At 37.9% G+C, this 22,550-nt stretch overlaps 1 protein-coding gene across 1 annotated transcript; it reads right to left on the bottom strand.

Annotated features, from left to right (window-relative positions):
- Positions 1–1,745: 1,745 nt before the first annotated feature.
- cfi.L (complement factor I L homeolog) lies at positions 1,746–21,682 on the bottom strand. Its single transcript, NM_001101789.1, is given in 15 exon segments — positions 1,746–2,062; positions 3,293–3,394; positions 3,644–3,927; positions 4,997–5,100; positions 6,310–6,425; positions 9,228–9,263; positions 9,763–9,798; positions 10,166–10,201; positions 10,377–10,412; positions 13,086–13,193; positions 13,821–13,931; positions 14,461–14,639; positions 16,580–16,727; positions 19,099–19,366; positions 21,609–21,682. Coding segments are annotated over 15 exon segments (1,842 nt in total). The 5' UTR covers positions 21,669–21,682; the 3' UTR covers positions 1,746–1,844.
- Between the last annotated feature and the right edge of the window lie 868 nt (positions 21,683–22,550).

Here is a 22,550-nt window from a genome sequence, read left to right as displayed (position 1 = left end):
AATATGCTAAGGAGGCACACACATCTTGAGCGAACACTTTTATCAAGGGTGGAATTTCGAATTCATTTTAAAAATTCCCATAAGCTCATATGAATTCAAAATTCGAAATGTATTAATAAAATCAAATTTTCTCAACTTGGAAAAATTGAATTGACCTGAAAATTCGAATCAAATTTCGATTCTAATTAGTAAAAATTTGATTTGAATTAAAAAAACTCATGTCGTGAAGGCTGCAAACATCACCAAATTGATCCCTGGATCCCATTGACTTATACGGTAATTTGGCAGGTTTAAGGTAGCGAATAGTCGCATTATGGGACAGACTTCGACCCTTTATAAATCTGCCCCATAATGTAATTGTTGCTTGAAAATACATGACATGTCTGTTGCTTTAAAATAAAGCCACAACGTCATCTTCACATGGTCACAACCAGACAAATGTTTTATAGTAAGCTCTATTTACATGGGTAACAAGCAATCTAAAATCACTAGAAAATAATTTGTGAAAGGGGATACTGAAAATCGCCTTTACTAAAATGCTCAAACCATGAAAATCATGAAACGGGGGCAACAAAATGCACTGCGTGTCTTTGCCCTAACCCTTATGTAACAGATCTATTTGTGAAAAATATTCATGGGGTGCAGGTACTACAGACCACGGGATATTTCATATCTGTTATGCCTTTTATCACTGGGTGGAAGACCTACCCTGCACCTTTAGCTAATGGAGTGGATCCAAACTGTAATGTAGTTGAGCAGACACTCAAAGAACCATTGCTCCACGCATAAGTAATAAAATTCAGGTCGATTTATTTGGTTCTATTTAGGCATCGCCTTACGTGTTTTGTATCTCAGCAGATACAGAATCATTAAAGGGGTGGTTCAATTTTAAGTTGACTTTTAGTATGTTATAATATGGTATATATGTATTGCTGAAGTTGCAAACTGGAGAGCTGCGGAAAAAGCTAAATAACTCGAAAACCATAAATAATAATCCATGAAAACCAATTGCAGAATTTCTCAGAATATCACACTCTACCAGGTCCGGACTGAGAATTAAAATAGGCCCTGGCATTTCAGGTACACAGAGGCCCAATCAGCCCACACAGAAGCCCATACAGCCAACTAAATACTGACTTTCTATGGCACCTTATAGCAGCCCCTCTGGCATTTGCCAGAACCCACAGATTGCCAGTCCGGACCTGCACTCTACATCATACTAAAAGTTACTCAAAGGTGAACAACTAACAAATAAATCTACCTGAAGTTATTCACGTCTGTGTGGAGGAATGGTTCTTTGAGTGTCTGCTCAACTACATTACGATCTTATGGCATACAGGCATGGTTATTTAAATTGAATTTACTGTACATCTCATTAAATTTAAAGGGTGTTGATTGGCTATTACTCATGGAATTGTGTGTACCATAAAAGTTATGGCAACCAGACCATACAGCAAGAGATACTGTAGCTTTTATCTGGATCTCTGATACCGTACCAGCAAGATAGGATTCTTATGAGGTCATTGACTTTTTTTTCTATATGTCTATTTTTCCCCATGTTTTTCTCATTGTGGTTTTATCATGCTTTTTCCCCCCTTAACGATATACCTGATACCTTGTTACAATGGTTAAACCATTGACACCACTAGAGAATTTATCACTATTCATCACAAATCTGCCCCAAATTAATGTCAGGTGAACAGACAACTGATCACTCAGTAACAGCTTACGAGATGCAAAGGGTCAGATCAGAGTATCTGTATTTATTGTACTTGCACAAAAATACTACATGGTAATGCTGAAATAGATTCTTCCAGTGAATAGTAGCAAATGATGATAATATCTTAGACATTATACTTTGAGATAAGGGATCTTCCAACCTTATGTGCTATCCATTCAAAGTAATTAGCAACTTTAGTGTATACACCAGGGTAACCAGGAACTCCACAGTTTTCTCCCCAGCTTACAATGCCCCAAACATACGCAACCTTGTTAACATCATAGCACACCAAAGGGCCCCCAGAGTCCCCCTTGCAGGCATCGATGGAGCCATCATAAGTCCCTTAAAAAAGGAGAGTAAAGATTAGGATTTAAATGTTTACATTGCACTTTTTAAAACAATAACATTTTTTTTCCCTGGGTGAAGATTATTGAGTGGGGCTTGTGCTGAATATACCTTTTATTTATTGTTTTATTTAGGAAATATGTATGGTATTGTAATTTCTTGCAATAAACAGGGCAAAATCTGAAAATGTCACCATTGAAACAAAGCAACCCGCAATGAGGAAGACTCGGACCATGGAGTGTGATAGGTTCCTTAGACTGCAAGCTCCACTTGGACAGAGAGGGAAGTGCATGATATTATTTATCTCAGAATATATTAGCACTATATAAATATAGGGAATGTCATTCCTTCTGAATAGCAGCTTTTGGTTTTAGAGTCACAATTTATGAGTTGCCTGTGAGTGCACCCGGAAGTCTAAATGATTCCTATTGAAATAAATGGGGTGCAATCTCTGCCCAACAATCTGGAGATTACTTGGGCAACATTTCCCTAAGGGTGCTAATAGAGGAGGTGTTAAAGGGTATGCAAGTTTTTTTTATACATATTGTAAACACAAACATAAATACCAGAAAATGCATAAAACCATAATGCAAGCATGATATACAAGAAACAGCAGATCAGCTGATAGATATTAGTTTATATAGAAAAAAATGTTTTAAGTCATAATTGTCCTATGGCTAAAAAGCTGACCGCCGATGAATTATCAGTGTTTCACTTGGGGAACCCATTTTCAAGATAACTACTCTGGTTTACAGGCCCGGACTGGCAATCTGTGGGATCTGGCAAATGCCAGAGGGGCTGCTATAAGGTGCCATAGAAAGTCAGTATTTAGTGGGCTGGTGGGGGCTGTTTGGGCCTCTGAGTGGGCTGATTGGGCCTCAGTGTACCTGAAATGCCAGGGCCTATTTTAATTCTCAATCCGGACCTGCTGGTTTACCATCTTATATCAATCATTTATGAGCCCCAAGAACAGCTGTGGTCTCACAAGTTTGCCATAGCCATTCTTTAAAGGTGTCCAACCCCATTCCTTGTACAGCTGAAATAGCATAGATCAAAGAAGCTACTTTGCAAGCTTTTAAGTTACAGATGCTAGCACTGTATATTTTACATTTACAGGTATGTATTTAATGAAGGAGGAGGAGTCAAAAGTTACATGGCAACTCAAAAGGGTTAATCGGCAAATTACGGTATGTATATATTTAAATGAGCCTAAACCACGAAGTTTACCTGCACACTCCATTTTGTCAAGGAAACGCTCCTTATAAACTCTTGTACAATTATCCATTAGGTTAATATGTCCCCATTTTAGGTGAAACACTCTGGACATTCCTAAAATTAAAACATAGGTAAATATCAATGCTGCATAATTTTTTACATTGAAAACTTTTTCAAATGATTTGCTATTTTATTATTCTTTTTAGTCTCTCTCTTAACCCACAAACAAATTTAAATAAAGATGGTATTAGCTGGTCAGGGTCAATGATGAAATGGTTCCTTTGCCACTGTCTAGCTAAGTATATTTCAGAAACAACTGCCATGGTTTTTACATTCATGAACATAATAGTGAAATAATATTACCTTTTTCCCGTCCCCATCCAGAGACTGTGCATGTGTCACCAGACTTAAACTGAAATGGGGACCAGGGGACACAGGCAGGTACCATGTTGTTTTCAGTCTGCATGCACTTGGGATTATTGTATATGTTCTTTACTTCCAACAAGGCAATGTCATTTTCATATGTGTTGGGGTTGTACAACTCATGAACTATGACACTTTTAACTGGGAAACTGTCTAAGTCTTTGTCATAAGACAGTCGATCTAGCAGTTCAAGCATAATGAGATATCTTTGGGGTTGGTTAGACCTGCAAAAAATATAGAAGGATATTTATTTTTTACATATGTTTACCTTATAGATTCAATTCAAAAGTTATTAAAAGGAAGAAAAAATTTGATCCTTTACGTGAAACACGTGGGTGCCTTTGCAAACGCACCCACATGTGCAGGTACTCTAAAAATGACGCAATGGAGAGTGCATAGATACACAATTCGTTAAGGTACTGGTGCCAAACACTCTCTTGCACTTCCACATGGTTCCAATGCGTCAATGCTGTCTCTTCTGATGAATGTTGGATTGCATTGGGTGCGGTTATTTCTGTTTTGATGCTTTGGGTGCAACTGTGGTGGACATTTGGACTTGGGTTCGAAAAATGACTCTTAGCTGATAGAAAAGAACTGCTACAGGTTTAGAAGAGCCATGGACACCTATTCCATGTTGCACAAAACAATGTGGTTTGGATATAGCAGTATGTATTGATTAGCCTTATTTAAAGGCAGTTTTGCCGAATAGAAAAGTCCAGTTATATATCATTTTGTAAATACAAGGGTTTATCATTTGCGGATTTTTGAGCACTGCAAAAGAGTAAACTCAATTTCTAATAATCGTTTACTGTCTTTTTAAACACAAATAAGAGCTAGCAACTAGTAGTCAAGGGAGTCAGCATCACACACTGGACTACAACCCTAACCTTAAGTAGTTTGTGGGTTACAGAATCATTTTTAAAATGTATTTTAGAACTACCAAGCACAGAGTGAAGATAAGGAAGAGATCAAAAGCATGGTGACTTCAAGATCAACAGATCGCCTGGAAGGAATTCTGGGCCTGGTGTCAGGTACACTGATACCTCAAAAAAGGCAGTTTAGTTAAAAATATGAACATAGCCAGGTGCATATAGTAGACTCCCTAAGATGTATAGGAAAAAGGAAGAAGAAAGAGGATTGCTCTGTGGTACTCGGACAGAAGTATCACTGGCCCAAGTTATCATGTAAGTGACTGGAGGACCTGAAGGGGTTATATTCTAACAACATTAATCAACTAGAAATAATCTACTGGTTAATCCTTTATAGCTGTAAACGTAATATAATTAAGCATACCTGACACAGTGAGCCGCTGTCAGTACCCAGCAGCCTCCAATATAAATCCCACCACAATTTACAGCTGTGCCATCTTTGATTGCTACTTGCCATGGAAACTGATTCTAGAGAAATAAAGTTGACAAAAGAATAAATATAAATATTTGCTGCTTTATAAGCAAAAAAGAAAAATTGTAGACATTACCAATCACATCCATGCAGTCAAAACACCCTTTCGTACTCTGAGCCACTTTCCATTCAAACTATAGATGTTACTGTACAGTGTCGGACTGGGACACCAAGGGCTCATCAAAGAACCATAGACCAGGGGCCCACTCTCAGTACTATTATTATTATTCTCCTCACTCAACCTTTATTCTCCTAGTCTCTATTCTTTACATACTATAATCTATTATCCAATCTATTTAGCCTCTTTGTTCTCAAAGAAATAGGAAATGGCCACGAAATAGGCCAAATCTTTAGCAGCACAGGGGCCCCCTGACACCTGGTCCCACCGGGAGTTTTCCTGGTATCCCTGTGGGCCAGTCCGACACTGCTAATGTAGTTTAGTGAGGATCTACACTACAGCAATATGGAAGTGAGCATTCTTAAAGGAATTGTTCAGTATAAAAATAAAAACTGGGTAAATAGATAGGCCGTGCAAAATAAAAAATGTTTCAAATAAATAACATGCTGCACTGATTACAGAATTTCCCTAATCACATATAAGGTGTAATAATTAACACTTAGGGGCCCATTCATTAAGTTCGAGCGAAGGAATAGAAGAAAAAAAACTTCGAAGTGTTTTTTTGGCTACTTCGACGATCGTATGGGCTAATAAAAATCGTTTGACTATTCGACCACTCGATAGTCGAAGTACTGTCTCTTTAAGAAAAAACTTCGACCCCCTAGTTCGCCACCTAAAAGCTACCGAGCTCAATGTTAGCCTATGGGGAAGGTCCCCATAGGCTTGCCTAACTTTTTTTGGTAGAAGGATAATCCTTCGATCGTTGGATTAAAATCCTTCGAATCGTTCGATTCGAAGGATTTAATCGTTCGATCGAACGATTATTCCTTCGATCGAAGTATTTGCGCAAAATCCTTCAACTACGATATTCGAAGTCGAAGGATTTTCATTCTCCAGTCGAATATCGAGGGTTAATTAACCCTCGATATTCGACCCTTGATGAATTTGCCCCTTATATTTTGTTTAAATAAAGGGTGGTACAGAAATATAAATACATGCATATTATTGTCAGTTTACAATCTGTAAATAACCAACCTTTTCTATTTAACACCTTTTTATTATGATACTGATGCAGTGGTGATATTACCTTTATAGCATTTGTTCCTCCTATAACCCTTTTCTTGCGAGTTAATGTCGGAGCAGCTGTTTGTGGTGGAACCCCGCAGCTTAATTCTGGAAGACTTTTCATCAAGAGTCTCCTTTCTTTATTTAAACGACAAATAAGTATTATTAGTGGTACAAACAGAAACATTTTATCTACATTATATTTTTTTAACTTTTTTCAACTAGTCCCGGAAATATTATCTTATATTATCTTGGCACATTGAAACAAACTGTTCTATTGGTAACATAAAAACAATCGGTAGCTATATTCAATAATCGGACATGCCTCATTTTTATTCATATAGAACCCGTTATCCAAAAAAGTTCTGAATCATGGCACGGCCATCTTCCGTAGACTCCATTTTAAGCAAATAACTCGAATTTTTAAACATGATTTAATTTTCCCTGTAAATGAAACAGTAACTTGTCCTTGATCCGAACTAAGCTGCATTAATTCATATTGATAGCGAAGCAATCCCTTTGGGTTTATGTAATGATTAAATTATTTCTAGCCGGCCTAATGTATGGAGACCCAAGTTTTGCAGAGATCCCTTATCCAGAATACCCTAAGTCCCGAGCATTCAGATCCTATACCTATTTTGTAATTAAATGGTGCTGATCCCATGTCATTAAAAATTATATTAAATCATTACTGTTCTCAATTTATTCCCTTAAGGAGTAAATGTAGAAGCTCTAAGAATCATCCCATGTGGCTTAATACAGAAGTAAAGAAGTTAATAGGAAAGAAGAGCAAGACATATTAAAACTACAAATCTGTTGGGACAGAAGCTGCATTTAATGAATATAAACTCTGTAATAAATGTTGTAAATCAGCAATGCGGAAGGCAAAGAAAGGAAATGAAGAGTTAATTGCGGTGGAGGTCAAAACTAACCCTAAAAAGTTTTTTAAATATATTAATAGTAAGAAGATGCAGGTTGAGAGTGTGGCTCCATTAAAGTATGGTTGAAACAGATACAGAAAAAACAAATGTGCTAAATCAGTTATTTTCTGTGTATACAATAGGAGTCTGAGTTCCCAGGCTCACTTTATAGCTGCACTAATGGCTCAGCTCAATCTAGTCAGTGGCTGACTCAGGATATGATTCATAAAGCTTTAATAAAAATGAATGTAAACAAGGCTCCAGGGCCTGATGGCATACACTCCCAGGTTCTAAGAGAGCTTAGTTCAGTTTTAGACCAGCCTCTATTTCTGATTTTCTCAGATTCACTTTCATCTGGTATATGGATTGGAGAAAAGATGATGTTATTCCAATACTTAAAAAGGGATTACGATCTCAGCCTGGCAATTATAGGCCAATAAATTTGACATCTGTGGTGGGCAAATTATTTGAAGGCTTGTTAAGGGATCACATTCAAAATTGTGTCCTAGTGAATGGCATTATGAGCAGCAATCAGCATGGCTTTATGAAGGATAGGTCATGTCAGACAAATTTGATTGCTTTTTATGATGAGGTAAGTAAGATGCTGGACAGTGGGGGGGGGGGTAATAGATGTGATCTATTTGGATTTTTCCAAAGTGTTTGAAACTGTGCCCCACAAACGACTGCTTTCTAAACTAAGGTCAGTTGGGCTTAATGAAGTCGTTTGCACATGGATAGGAAACTGGCTACAGGATCGGGTACAGAGGGTGGTTGTTAATGGGACATTCTCTACTTGGAGTAAGGTTCTTAGTGGGGTCCCTCAGGGCTCAGTATTGGGTCCACTTTTATTTAACTTGTTCATTAATGACTTAGGGGAGGGTGTTGTAAGTAATGTATCAGTGTTTGCAGATGACACAAAACTATCCCAATTAATTCCATCCAGGATGTGGCATCCTTGCAACACGATCTTGACAAACTGGCAATCTGGGCAGCTAAGTGGCAAATGAGATTCGATGTTGATAAATGTAAAGTCATGCACCTGGGATGTAAAAATATCCAAGCCACTTATACCCTTAATGGGACTGCACTAGGCAAATCCATTATGGAAAAGGAACTTGGAGTCCTTGTAGATGATAAACTTGGCTGTAGCAAGCAATGCCAGTCAGCAGCATCAAGGGCAAATAAGGTCTTGAGCTGTATTAAAAGGGGCATAGAGTCACGGGAGGAGGGGTCATTCTTCCACTGTATAGAGCACTTGGAAGGCCCCATCTAGAATATGCTGTACGGTTTTGGTCTCCATCACTCAAACAGGACATTATTGTATTAGAGAGGGTACAGAGAAGGGCAACTAAGCTAGTAAAAGGTATGGAAAATCTTAGCTATGAGGAAAGACTGGCCAAATTGGGAATGTTCACGCTTAAGAAGCTTAAGGGGAGATATGATGACTATGTATAAATATATAAGGGAATCATATAATAATCTCTCTAATGCTTTATTTACCAGTAGGTCTTTCCAGCTGACACAAGGTCACCCATTCCGATTAGAAGAAAAGAGGTTCCGCCTAAATATTCGGAAGGGGTTTATAAACAGTGAGAGCTGTGAAGATGTGGAATTCAGTGAATCAGTTGTACAGGCTGATACATTAGATAGCTTTAAGAAGGGGTTGGAATACAAGTGAGGGAATACAGGGTTATGGAAGATAGCTCATAGTACAACATAATCCAGGGACTAGTCTGATTGCCATTTTGGAGTCAGGAAGGATTTTTTCCCCCTCTGAGGCAAATTGGAGAGGCTTCAGATGTTTTTTGTTTTTTTTTGCCTTCCTCTGGATCAACTGGCAGTTAGGCAGATAAAAAAAAACAAAAAAACTAAAAGGTTGAACTTGATGACCTTTGTCTTTTTTCAACCTTACTTACTATGTTACTATGTTTATACATGGAAGGAAAATAAATGGAATCCAAAATCTTACTTATGCTGTACAGTGTTTTTCAGTACGGATGTAGTTGATGAAGATAATTACCTGCATCTATGTCATAGTTGACAATTTTCGCTTTCTCTGTAAGAGATAAATAAGGAAACCCAGTAAAAAACTTTCCATTAGAAAAAATGTGAATCACAGTTTGCATAAAAGTTTTAGCATAAAAACTATGACAATTTGGGTGAGAATGAAATGTAAAAAAAAAATTTATTTCCATGCCTCATGCAAAGCTATTTGTGCCACTTTAAAGCCAAAACTGAGAGGCTTTAACCCACACGCAAAGGGATTATGTCATCATTTTTATGGTGTACTATTTATTTCTAATTTACACTGCTTACATTACAAATGATTCACTCTACCATTTAAAATTGTATTTCTGCACCAACAAATGTATTATTTGTTTAAGCTGTAATATTGGCTCACAAATGTAAGACACAAGCCCTTTACATATATTGATCTGTAAATACCCACTTTAGGGATTAAAGTTTCCATATTATATATACAGTATATACGAAAAACACAGCTTAAAAGAGAAAATTTCTTATTTACCAAATGTATTCTTAAAAAACAATATTACCTTCCACTTGCGTTGCCTTGGATTCTTGTACTAAGTCTGAAATATTAAAACAAAAAAGGGCAAACTTATAAACCACATTTTTGACATTTCTTTTAATCGTTTTTTAGAATATCCTTTATTTTAATCAGCAGGGTTATTCTCTAGAGATGTCATTATGTGAAGTCATCCAAGCACCAGTTGTAGAGAGGTGCAGTTTGGCAATGCTATTATTAATTCATTTTGTTAGTTACATTGCATATTTTGAAAAAGAAAAACGAAACTGAAAGTGACAGGAGAGGAAAATGACGCAGACTCATATAATACCCAATCTACTTACTAAATCCAGACTGGTTTTCACAGCCTAGCAGACATCAAGGAGAACTATTTAATACACTGTAATATGAATAATGAATCATGCACTTACCTTCCTCTTGTTTTTCTGATGTTTGCTTTTGTTCAACTGAAAAATAGACAAATAAAAACAATTGCAATGCCATCTCATGTCATTTATGAACATGGAACAAACCATGCCGTATTAATCTACTTACTAAATCCAGACTGTTTTTTACAGCCTAGCAGACATCTAGGAGACTTATTTAATACATTGTAATATGAATGAAGAATCATGCACTTACCTTCCTCTTGTTTTTCTGATTTTTGTTCTTGTTCAACTGAAAGAATAGACGAATAAAAACAATTGCAATGCCATCTCGTGTTATTAATGAACATGGAACAAACCATGCCATATTAAATTATGTACAGCATCAAATTAAGTAAACAGGAAAGTAAGAATAAACAGGTTTGTGATCACTGCTTGTTCACAAGCGAAGTTTCATGCCCACCAAGTGAATTTTCGTTCAGGCGAACGATCGTTACTCCGCAAATTCACTGAAGTGCAAAAATTTGCTGAAGCCTCATAAAAATTATAAAAAAAAAACATTGTGTTTTTTTCATATTTTAAAGCGGGATTCTCTTTAAAAGTTGTAACTATGAAAATTTTTTGTTTAAACTTTTTTTAACCATTTGAGGGGCATGCTGCATTTGTTTTAAGGTGGTTTCATGTCTAGGACATTAGAGGATCTCTTTTGTCTTTATTTTGCTTCCTTGGACATTTGTAATAAAAAGTGGCCACTTCAAGCATTTCCACCAATATCTCTAATAAAGAGGTCTATACGACTTATATGTACCTGCCCTATTCAAATTGACTCAAGCGCAAGTGTGCTAATGAAGTTTCGCTAGGCAGAAATTAATGTTACAAAGGTTTGCTATGAAACTTCACCAGCATTCGGCTGCTGAGTCACAACTTCGGATTTTAGTGAATTTGTGTATTACAAATACCTATGAGTTTATAGTAAGGGGTTTACCAAGGAAGGGTCATTTGATTATAGGCCTTTTACTCTTCTAATGATAGCACTGAAGAAGGAATACATATAAATGTATTTTATACTACACAAACATACCTGATTCCAGATTGAAAGGAACCTGTGATAGTCTGTCTCTATTCACAGGCATCAGTTCCCTTCCCCTCAAGCTTACACAGTAATGAAGTGGCAGAACTACCGGGGGTGCAGGAAGTGTGACTACACCAGAGCCTGCTCCCCCTCAGGGTCCACTGTCGGTATGCGTTTAAGTGAAACTGCAGCAAAAATAGTCTCGTGGGGGGGGGCATGACTGTGCTGCACATGGGCCCCGCAGCATATAGTTACGTTACTACAGTAATGCAATGCCTCACTTATTTTGTTCCATTGTGAAGTGATGCTATTTGGGACTAGGGTTGCCACCTGGCCGGTATTTTACCGGCCTGGCTGGTAAAAATGATGGTTAATCCCAATGTTATTAATTGGGAAAAAAGATAAATATAAAGGAAGTCCGGTATTTTTTTCCAGAAAAGGTGGCAACCCTATTTGGGACTTGAAGTCCTGCTGCTTTCCATGGTGGGAGGTGCACTGATTATCTGGAAAGTAAAGAGATTTTAATTGCCAAAATCCTTCACTTCCCAATGGGACAAGATAAGGGTGGGGTTGCATTGTGTGTCTAAAGTTTCTAAAGCTGGCCCTATTTGGCGAGGTCACCAAAAAAGTTGATTCATCCCTGATATACCTGCTTTGAGGTGGTGGCTGGGGTAAGGACCACATCAACAAGCCAAAGCAGTACTCGCCCTGATAGGACTTTTTAATCTGCCTAATCAATATCTGCCCAATATTTGTAAGAACGGAAACAGAAGCTTCCATTGGTCTGAATATGGCCACCTTAAGGGATGTTGGGATGTTGCTCATGTGAGTTATGGTTTTCTTTCAATCGTGTTCATGTACCTTTTCTCAGGGTGGGACTGAGCCAGTGGGGCATCGGGAAAAAAATCCGGTGGGCCCCAGCTCTTGTGGGTCCAGACCGCTCCTGTTCGTGCACGCGTGGCAAATAAAAAAAGACGCGCACACATGACAAATAAAATGAGACGAGCCGCAAATAAAAATACACACGAGCATAAAAAACAGCGTGCACACTTGGCGGAGGCAGGGCCAAGGGGCCTGGGATAGCAGCATCGGTGGGCCCCGGGCCCCCCAGTCCGAATCTGCCTTTACTACATAAGCCAAACTGCACAAGCTCATATCAAAAAGGAGGAGGAGGTAAAAAAACAAACTAACAAACATCTCCTGTAAATAGCAGAACATTTTGTTTAAGCACCAAAAAAGCAAAAACACCCCTGCTGTAATGGTTGTCAAGGTTATTCCCAGGAGTGCTGAATAGTGTCACTGTGTTCACTCTCCTGCTAATCGTCCCATTAACTAGTATGCTGTGAAAAAAGCTATAAGAAAGTTTCATTATACTAAAAGTCAACTCAAAGATGAACAACACCTTTAATATTTTGCACTTAGGGGCAGATTTACTATGGGTCGAATATCGAGGGTTAATTAACCCTCGATATTCGACCAGGAACTAAAATCGTTCGACTTCGAATATCGAAGTCGAACGATTTAGCGCTAATCCTTCGATCGAACGATTAAATCCTTCGAATCGAACGATTCGAAGGATTTTAATACGAACGAATATCCTTCGATCAAAAAAACATAGGCAAGCCTATGGGGACCTTCCCCATAGGCTAACATTGAGTTCGGTAGCTTTTAGCTGCCGAACTAGGGGGTCGAAGTTTTTCTTAAAGAGACAGTACTTCGATTATCGAACGATCGAATAGTCGAACGATTTTTAGTTCGAATCGTTCGATTCGTAGTCGAAGTTCGAACTAGCCCATTCGATGGTCGAAGTAGCCAAAAAAACACTTCGAAATTCGAAGTTTTTTTTATTCGAATCCTTCACTCGAGCTTTGTAAATGTGCCCCTTAAACTCACCTGTACAATTTGATTCATCTTCTCCACCAATACAATCAAGTTCTCCATTGCACCTATACTGCTCTGGGATGCAGGTATCCGATCTACAATGGAAGCCAGCATTGCAACCTGAAAAAGTTGGACAAAATTGTAGTTTTACTAGTAAACTCATTGCTTCCAATCAGCTGTATAATTTTTTTTTTTTACATGCAACTGACAAGCTAAAGCTGAATAAAGATTTGTTGCCTAAGGTTAGCAGAAAGAACTGGGGAAAAGTTTACCAGTTAAATAAAAATAGATTTACAAAAAAAATTGCATTTTGGTGAGTTTCACACATAGTATGTTCACTGTACATGTGTGTGTTCTCTGCCAGTGAACACACCATGTATGAATGTAAATTCAATTACTGGTATCCTATCAGTGGAAAGTACCATCTTAGGCCTGTGTAACACATGGTGTTTTTTTCCACTGGCATAAAAAATGTGATCGTGAGCTAACTATAGTTGATATGTATCATGCCTAGCTACAATTGGCTAATGACACCCCCAAGGTGTAAGATCACACCCCATGGTTATTACTTCATGCATCATATAAATAATCTGTGTGCTACTCCATAGGCACCTATGTTTCCTTGTAGGTTTATAAGACTAAGATACACAGTATGATCCATTTGATGATTCAGCTGTGTCTAAAACCCTCGTGAAGCCTTATACGTGTTTATTCTAAGACAGAGAAAATATGGATTTTCAGGCTTACTTTTGCAGCAAAGTTCATCACTGAGATCTCCACAATCATTTTTACTATCACAGGCCAGTTCTGAGGGGATGCACTTGCCATTTGAACATGTAAACTCACCGGAGCCACAATCTGTAATAAAAGTCAGTTCTCTGATTTCACATTTTTTAGGGTTATACATTGATTATAATTAACCCTTTAAGTATCATAGATGGTAGAATCTTGACAAAAGTACCAAAATAGCAGCACCTTACATTTTACATATTCAGGTTCTTGTTTAATCTATAGGAAAAGCATGTTGCTGGGTAATGTACTATCCTACTAGCTGCCGGCACTTAAAAAGGGTTAAAATGCATGGCAGTTACGGTAAGTGTAAAATAAAAGCAGATATAAATAAAAAGAGATACCGGTATATAAAAAATATAAATAAAAAGAAATAGAAAAAAATCTGAGATTATTTATAATTTTGCATGAGGTTTCACTTCAGTTTTGTGCATTAGCGACAAGCAGAGAAGGTAGAGAAGTGGTGAGGGATAATCATGACAACAATTCTATCATAGAATGTTAAGTTGTTAGAACAGGATATTTGTGTGAATTAAATTTGCAGGTAAATGAATGTTTAATAAATGAATAAAAGGAATTGGTAGTAGAGAATGTTAACCTTTGTTTTCTGTATAACACGTTACTTTAGCAACCTGGTTATCTTGCATTGGTAACTTCCTTAGAGCACATTCGGCCAAGCTGTTCTCCAGTCCTCGACAAGTTGCTTGAATGCAATGTTCTGGGGGCTTCTCAGTTACTAAAGAGAAAACTTTGTCTGATGCTGATGCATCTGCGCCTCTAGCAGGAAACAAGGATAATTTACACATTACATTTTTTTCTTCACTTAAGGGAAGATGATGGAAATGCAAATGGGTCAGAGCCCCACTGGTCCATTTTATGTCATAATCAGCTGCAGGGTCTACTTCCACTACAGTAACAACCCTGCTTGATTATTAACCATAGTTATAATACAGCTACCCTGCACCCTTTATTGGCAACTCCCATTCCTTTTGGGACTCAAAAAAAAAGATCAATTAAGGGGGTTTGGTAATACAATAAAATAATTTTACATTTTAATTGATGGACAGTGGTATGCTGCTCTTTATGTTTTGGGTTTTGCTCACTTTCAGCTAAAGTTCTAAATGGTTTCCCATGACTCATAAGCTTAGAACACCCAGATGGCTTATCAAGAGCTGCTGTGAAATTTGAAGGCACGATCTATTACTGTTACATTGGGCCATTGCAGTACCTTTAATACAATACAGCTTAATTTTCCATATTAAGGGCCTGATTTTGTTACAAAAACTTCTTTAGGTAAAATTAAGCAAATAGCTCTGCTTTTTCAGCCTGAAACCCAGTGTAAGTTACTCATGCAGGGCTTCCTTAAAGCTGAAAGGCTCACGCAGTCATGAATCAGGCCCTAAGGCTTCAGTTCTCCTTTAAAATAAAAATCCACTAAATGGTAGTGAAATATTAATACACTTGTTTCATAACGAGTCTTATTTTGTTCTTATGATTATGATGTATCTCCCTCAAATGAACATATTTTTTTGCTGAGGGAGGCATGATGTGACTTATTTTCCTGTTTATTGCTCTGACAGTAATATTGAATGGCCCTCTGCAAGACATCATGATTGCATTTGTAGCAGGTTGTGGAAGTGCACTAATTAATTAAAACTTTATACATGATTAAACGAAAGAATAATAAAACCTATTTAAAAAAATTGTATTAAATATTCCTTACAGTGCACAATCACAATATATATTTTAATATTACTTTATTTTGGGTTAGGCTTAGTACTTCACATTTTTTTTGACCTCTCAGCCACTTCATAAATATACAAGTATCTATGATCAGAAGGCATGTAAAATCTATTTCGCTGGGGCATGCAAAATGTTAGGCACCCCAGTGAAATAGATCAAGGGATGTTTCTCATTTGGCCGGTGCTCCTGTTAAAGGAAAACTATACCCCCAAAATGAATACTTAAGCAACAGATAGTTTATATCAAATTGAATGACATATTAAAGAATCTTACCAAACTGGAATATATATTTACATAAATATTGCCCTTTTACATCTCTTGCCTTGAACCACCATTTCGTGACTCTATCTGTGCTGCCTCAGAGATCACCTGACCAGAAATACTACAACACTAACTTTAACAGGAAGAAGTGAGGAAGCAAAAGGCAGAACTCTGTCTGTTAATTGGCTCATGTGACCTAACATGTGCTTTGTATGTGTACACAGTGAATCTTACGATCTCTGGGGGTGGCCCTTATTTTTTAAAATGGCAATTTTCTATTTATGATTACCCAATGGCACATACTACTAAAAAATTATATTATTATGATAATGGTTCATTTACATGAAGCAGGGTTTTACACATGAGCTGTTTTACTCAGTATCTTTTAATAGAGACCTACATTGTTTGGGGGGTATAGTTTTCCTTTAAGAGAAAACTGCACCAGCTCATGTAAAAATTTCCTAAGTGCTGCACCGGCTTCTCCTTTCCTTATACAGTATCTTCTTTTCTTCAATACCCTACCCTGGTTCTTGTAAGCCATGCTACAACAGAAAAATGGAGGGGTTTGTTCACTTTCCATTAAATGCAGAGTAAAGAAGCACAACCCACAAGCATCTCTGAATATCCATTTGAACACCAGCTTCATTTTATGGTGTAAATAAAATAAACCTATTGAAAAGGATAGTAGCACACAAATAGATTATGTCACCTACTTGGTAGATCCAAGCTGTCTGCAGACTACATTGGCTTCCCTGTTACTCCATTGTTTTCCACATAGAAACAATTCCTGTTCAAATGTTGGCAGTTTCACTTTTATGATCCCTTTGCCTGGTTCTCCATTCTGCGTTAGTGTAAATGTTTCTAGAGAGAGGATATTTTAGATTGAAATGGTCAAGCCAAACAGGGTGAGAACTTATAGTGGAATTTTTTACAGCATAGTTATACTGAAGAAAGAGGTATCCATATGTTACCACAGGCAAAATATGTGTTTAAAAACAGCGCCTAATATTAAAGATAACATTCAAGCCAACCTTTATTTCAAAACAGCTGAGATGCAGTCCACCCAGCAAAAGACTCTGCAGTCAAGAGTCTGCAAGGCCCTCTTTTATACAGCAGTTTTTAAGCACATGTTAATATCCCTAAGATCTTACTGTAACATGTAGCGTGGTTAATACATCTGAGATAAGTCCCGGGTAAGTCCTTGACATTACCTGTAAAACCATTATTAAGTAATACTCGTTGAAGATGGAGAGAGAGAAAGCTTGGACTCTGTGACTTGGTTCTGTATGGCTAATTTGCAACCTGTAGCAAACTCCAATGTTCCTCTTAAAGGACCAGTAACATCAAAACATTTTTTAAAAACATTCGTTAGTATACATTAAAAATAAATAAATACCAAGACAAATTAAACTTTAAAATCGCAAAGTCTTTAAGAAATAAAGAAAAGTATTAAATAATAACTTACCAAAACGCCGCTTGCACTCTTCAGAAAGCGATCAGGAGATCCATTGTGCAGCTCTCAATTTCTTTTCCCTGCTTTCCTTATATGAGATAGCCAGGGAGGAGAAATGGAGCGCCGCACGATGGATCGTCACCGTGTCGCCTTTCCTGAAGAGGAGCGGAATTGGAGTTTTGGTAAGTTATTTCTTAATAAAGGCTTTTCAATTTTTCTTGGTGTTTTTTTTCCTTCAAGCTATACTAATTTTTTTTTAAAAAAAATTTTGATGTTACTGGTCCTTTAAGCCTGTTGAGATGAATTATGTGTAAGTGCACATACAGAGATGCAAGTAGGGTTGCCATCTTTTGCTTTCTTTTTTTTACTGGCCGGTGAGGGGGCAGGAAAAAAAAGGGGTGGAGCGTGATGTCAAATGGGCGGGACTATGGCATAAAAGGGGGCGGGCCACAACACAGAGATTTCCAAACGGAGGACAATTTAATTTTTCTTGGTGTTTTTTTTTCTTCAAGCTATACTAATTTTTTTTTTAAATTTTTTTGATGTTACTGGTCCTTTAAGCCTGTTGAGATGAATTATGTGTAAGTGCACACACAGAGATGCAAATAGGGTTGCCATTTTTTGCTTTCTTTTTTTTACTGGCTGGTGGGGGGGGCGGGAACAAAAAGGGGTGGAGTGTGATGTCAAATGGGCGGGACTATGGCATAAAAGGGGGTGGGGCCACAACACAGTGATTTCCAAACGGAGGACAAAAGCTAAGTTTACAGGGGATTGGGCCAAACGTTTGGGAACCATTGCCTTGGGTCAGTAGCCAAAACTGACTTAAACCTTAAACTCATGCTATTAAAGGGGTGGTTCACCATCAAGTTAACTTTTAGTATATTATAGAATGGCTAATTCTAAGCAACTTTTCAATTGGCCTTCATTTTTTTCCCACTGACCTCATCTAAAAAACAAATTCTCAATAAGGTCACCCATTTATTGTTATTGCTACTTTGTATTACTCGTATTTCTAATCACGTCATCTCCTATTAATATTCCAGTCTTATTCAAATCAATGCATGGTTGCTCGGGTAATTTGGACTCTAGCAACCAGATTGCTGAAATTGCAAACTAGAGGGCTGCTGAATTAAAATCTGAATACCTCACAAACAGAACTCAAAAATAATAAAAATGAAAAACAATTACAATTTAAAGGTGAACAACCTGTTTAACGCCACGTGCTAGTAATAACACCATTCAAACACAAATTGAGGGGGAATAATCTGCCACAATTTCAGGGCAAGTTATCAAAACATATAATGTTTTGCTGATATAGGTTTGGAAATTTCTGGTATAAAAAAAGTTGACCAAGTTGGGTTTCTTTACATTGGAGAAGAGCCACTTAATTGGGGATATGGTTCTCAGCTTTTTTTATTCATCAGTAGATTTTTAGAAACAAATGCATCCCCTTGAGATTAGAAGGAAGAAGGTTTCAGGTGCAAAAATGTATTTTACAGTGAGAGCGATATAAGGTCCTGAATTCCATCCCTGAAACAGTTGTACTCACACGTATATTAAATCGTTTCAGAAAAGGGCTGGATGCCTTCTAATTGGTGAGAAAATACAGGTTTTTGAATTTAATACTATTTATAAATATCTGATCAAGGGACCAGTCCAATTGCTGTTTAAAGTCAGGAGGGATTTGGTTTGCCCCTGTACAAGTATTAACTTAATGGCCGTTTGCCTTTTTTAAGCTTAGTTGCTCTCAGCTCAAACCAACAATAATAAAAATCTTACCAGTGCAAGGAGCTTCTGAAGAAAATCTGTATTTGGAATTTAAAGGATTTGAACATTCAACACTTTTTAGCTGGCAGTAGCTTTGCAGTTTCCTTTTCCCGTCTGTGCAGACCTCAGTGGTTGCATTTTTTGGGCACTGGTATGGTAGTTTACAGCGACATACCCCTGCCACACACCTCTGCCATGGAGCACAGAAGACTTTGTGGCAGGAAAGGGCATTGAATTCACATGTATTTGGTCTTGCATCTCCTGCGCCAGAAACTGCACTCTGTAAATGAAATTGCAGAAATGTAGTAAAGAAATGTAGTAAAGGCGCGTGTAGGCGCCGAACGCAGGTTGAGACGCAACATGCTGCATTTTTCCTGCGTTCGGCGCCTAGACGCGCCTGTGTGATTACAGCCCCATTGGAAAAAATGTAATGCGTCTATTCCTGCGCTCCCCTGCGGCTGAACGCAGAAAAACGGAGCGCAGCTACAACCGCTCATGAGTAAGAGCCCTAAACATACTAAAATTTAATTTAAAGGTGAACAACCCCTTTAAAGGCAGCTGTTTTAATTGATACGGTAGTAACTAACATTGCACAGATGCTGATGAGAAATCTTCCAACTAATTAAGCAAATTGTAACAGTTCAGAGACTGCACCTAGATTACTGAGCTGCCAGACGCTGAAAAACAACTTAAATTTTTTAGAACAAAATGGCAAAAACTATTTTAAAAAATTTATATTTATGGTGTACTGTCTGAAACAATGTGAACTAAGAAAAGTATTTGGAGGGTGAACAAGCCCTTTAAATATGTGTAGTTATGAAAACAAATGATGCAACAAGCGTTATCTAATTACAGTTTAGTATAAGGGGGCATTGGGTAATATTTCCAGCTAACAGCAAGTTTTTCAGTCCCATCTCAAAATGCTAACCACTCAAACAGATAAGGTCTTTGTTTTACATTCACTTCCACTTATAATGTAAACAGTTATCAAATGTTCAGGAAAACATATTGCCAAAGCTTAACATAATACAAGTTATATGCAGAGGCAGATCCTTTTATTTCTAATTGTTCTTTGGGCACCAGGCTGTGCCCCATCCTTCCCACCTCAACCCCAGTCCTGCTCTACTCACACCCATCCCCATTTCACCAGGTCCCCCAGGAATGATGAACCAGGGCAGTCATCTAACTAGGTCTTATGGGGATCTGCTATTGATCAGAAGAAACATTAGCTGATATAAATCTTAAAATTCAAATATTAAGAGAAAATGCTCCCTATTTATAGTAAAGCCCATGCTCTTTTTTGTAATTCAATCAAACCTGCAGGACCATAAGCAGTTGAAGCCTATTCTTGACTAGCCCCCAACTGCGCATGCTCCTGAAAGTTCTGTGTCAGTGATCAAACCTGAAGAGGATGCAAATGGCGCCGGGGAACTCCATTGCGCTGCTCTGTGTTTTAAGCTCAGGCTTCCAAATAGGAGCGCCTTTCTATGTAATACACTGTGCGGGGAGGGTAAGGCGAGGGGCTGATGAAGGGCAGTTAAAGGGATACTGTCATGGGAAAAATTTTTTTTTTCAAAATGAATCAGTTAATAGTGCTACTCCAGCAGAATTCTGCACTGAAATCCATTTCTCAAAAGAGCAAACAGATTTTTTTATATTCAATTTTGAAATCTGACACGGGGCTAGACATTTTGTCAATTTCCCAGCTGCCCCATGTCATGTGACTTGTGCCTGCACTTCAGGAGAGTAATGCTTTTTGGCAGGCTGCTGTTTCTCCTTCTCAATGTAACTGAAGGAGTCTCAGTGGGACATGGGTTTTTACGATTGAGTGTTGTTCTTAGATCTACCAGGCAGCTGTTATCTTGTGTTAGGGAGCTGTTATCTGGTTACCTTCCCATTGTTCTTTTGTTTGGCTGCTGGGGGGGAAAAGGGAGGGGGTGATATCACTCCAACTTGCAGTACAGCAGTAAAGAGTGATTGAAGTTTATCAGAGCACAAGTCACGTGACATGGGGCAGCTGGGAAATTGACAAAATGTCTAGCCCCATGTCAGATTTCAAAATTGAATATAAAAAAATCTGTTTGCTCTTTTGAGAAATGGATTTCAGTGCAGAATTCTGCTGGAGCAGCACTATTAACTGATTCATTTTGAAAATTTTTTTTTTCCCATGACAGTATCCCTTTAAGGAGGGCTATTGTATTTCAAGAGGGTTTAAGTTCAGCTCACACTGAAGCAGTTGTTTTAATAGGCATTGCACAATTCCTTTAAGATCTCAAATTGGTGGAAAGTATAGAACTATGCACATCAATATCAAGCAGAAACAAAATGTCTATATCTTTGCAAAACACAAATACATTAGGCATGACAAAATTCCTTCAAGATTTCAAATTCTGGAAAACAGAAAAAACAGGAAATACCTCTGTTTTGTTGTTCTATTAAAACAACACAAAAATCTCAGGCTTCTAACATTTAATACAAAAATATACTGAAGTAAATAACAAGATAAAATATATTTAACTTACCGAGAATGTGTTAACATAGAAATGGCAGAAGAGGATAAGGACACAGCAGAGTTTGTTCATGGTGAGGATTCTGGTTTCTCACTGCCCAGAGACATCAGATTTACTGAAATATTTGGGAGCTGATTAACTTAAGCTTAATTGTTAACCAGAGTTTTGTTTGTAAATCCAGCATGAAAGAGCTCAAAAGTCTGTTAGCAATGTAAACCCTTTGAGCTGAACTGCAAACCTTGATTTACCGTAATTCATGAATACAGAGATAAGAGAAAGGTAACAGCTATCAAATTTCACCCAAAACAGTCTTCACGCCCCTCGAGCAAGCATCTGCTGCTTCCACTAAATGTTTCGCAAGCATGGGAAATATTTCTGTGTTTTCATAAGTGGAAGGTTTTAGAATAGAAGTTGCTGAAACGGGTTTTCACAAACTATGATATTGTGTCTCAGTGCTCCCCCGCCGAAGGCTCACAGTGTAATGCAACCCATCTCTCACTTTGTTCCACTATGAAGCATTCTGGACTTCAAAATTAGGGATGGGCGAATTTGACCCGTTTAGTTTTGCCCCAAATTTGCCGCCGGCGATATGACGCTGACGCCCATTAAAGTCAATGGGCGTCAAAAAAATGTTTTCACGCGTCTTTTTTTTTTTTGACGCACGACGCCATACAAGTCTATGGGCCTCATTTTGTGGCAAGACAAGGCCCATCCCTACTTAAAATCCCTCTGTTTTCATTAATGGATGGTATACATTTTCTGAAACAACTGGAGGGACTTCAGATCCCAGAATCAATAATTTCACAATGGAAGAGGAGGTTGCATTACACTGTTAGACTAAGGGGGTGGGGAACTGATTCCAAAGAACTTTAGTTCAACCCCAGGACTATTTCCTGGGAATAACAATAACACTAAGGTCACCAAACGAGCGGATCCTCCTCCCCCCCAAAAAGG

Source organism: Xenopus laevis, chromosome 1L, assembly GCF_017654675.1.
Source record: "Xenopus laevis strain J_2021 chromosome 1L, Xenopus_laevis_v10.1, whole genome shotgun sequence".
In the NCBI taxonomy this organism is placed as follows: domain Eukaryota; kingdom Metazoa; phylum Chordata; class Amphibia; order Anura; family Pipidae; genus Xenopus; species Xenopus laevis.
This window is presented reverse-complemented; position numbering and strand designations above follow the sequence as displayed.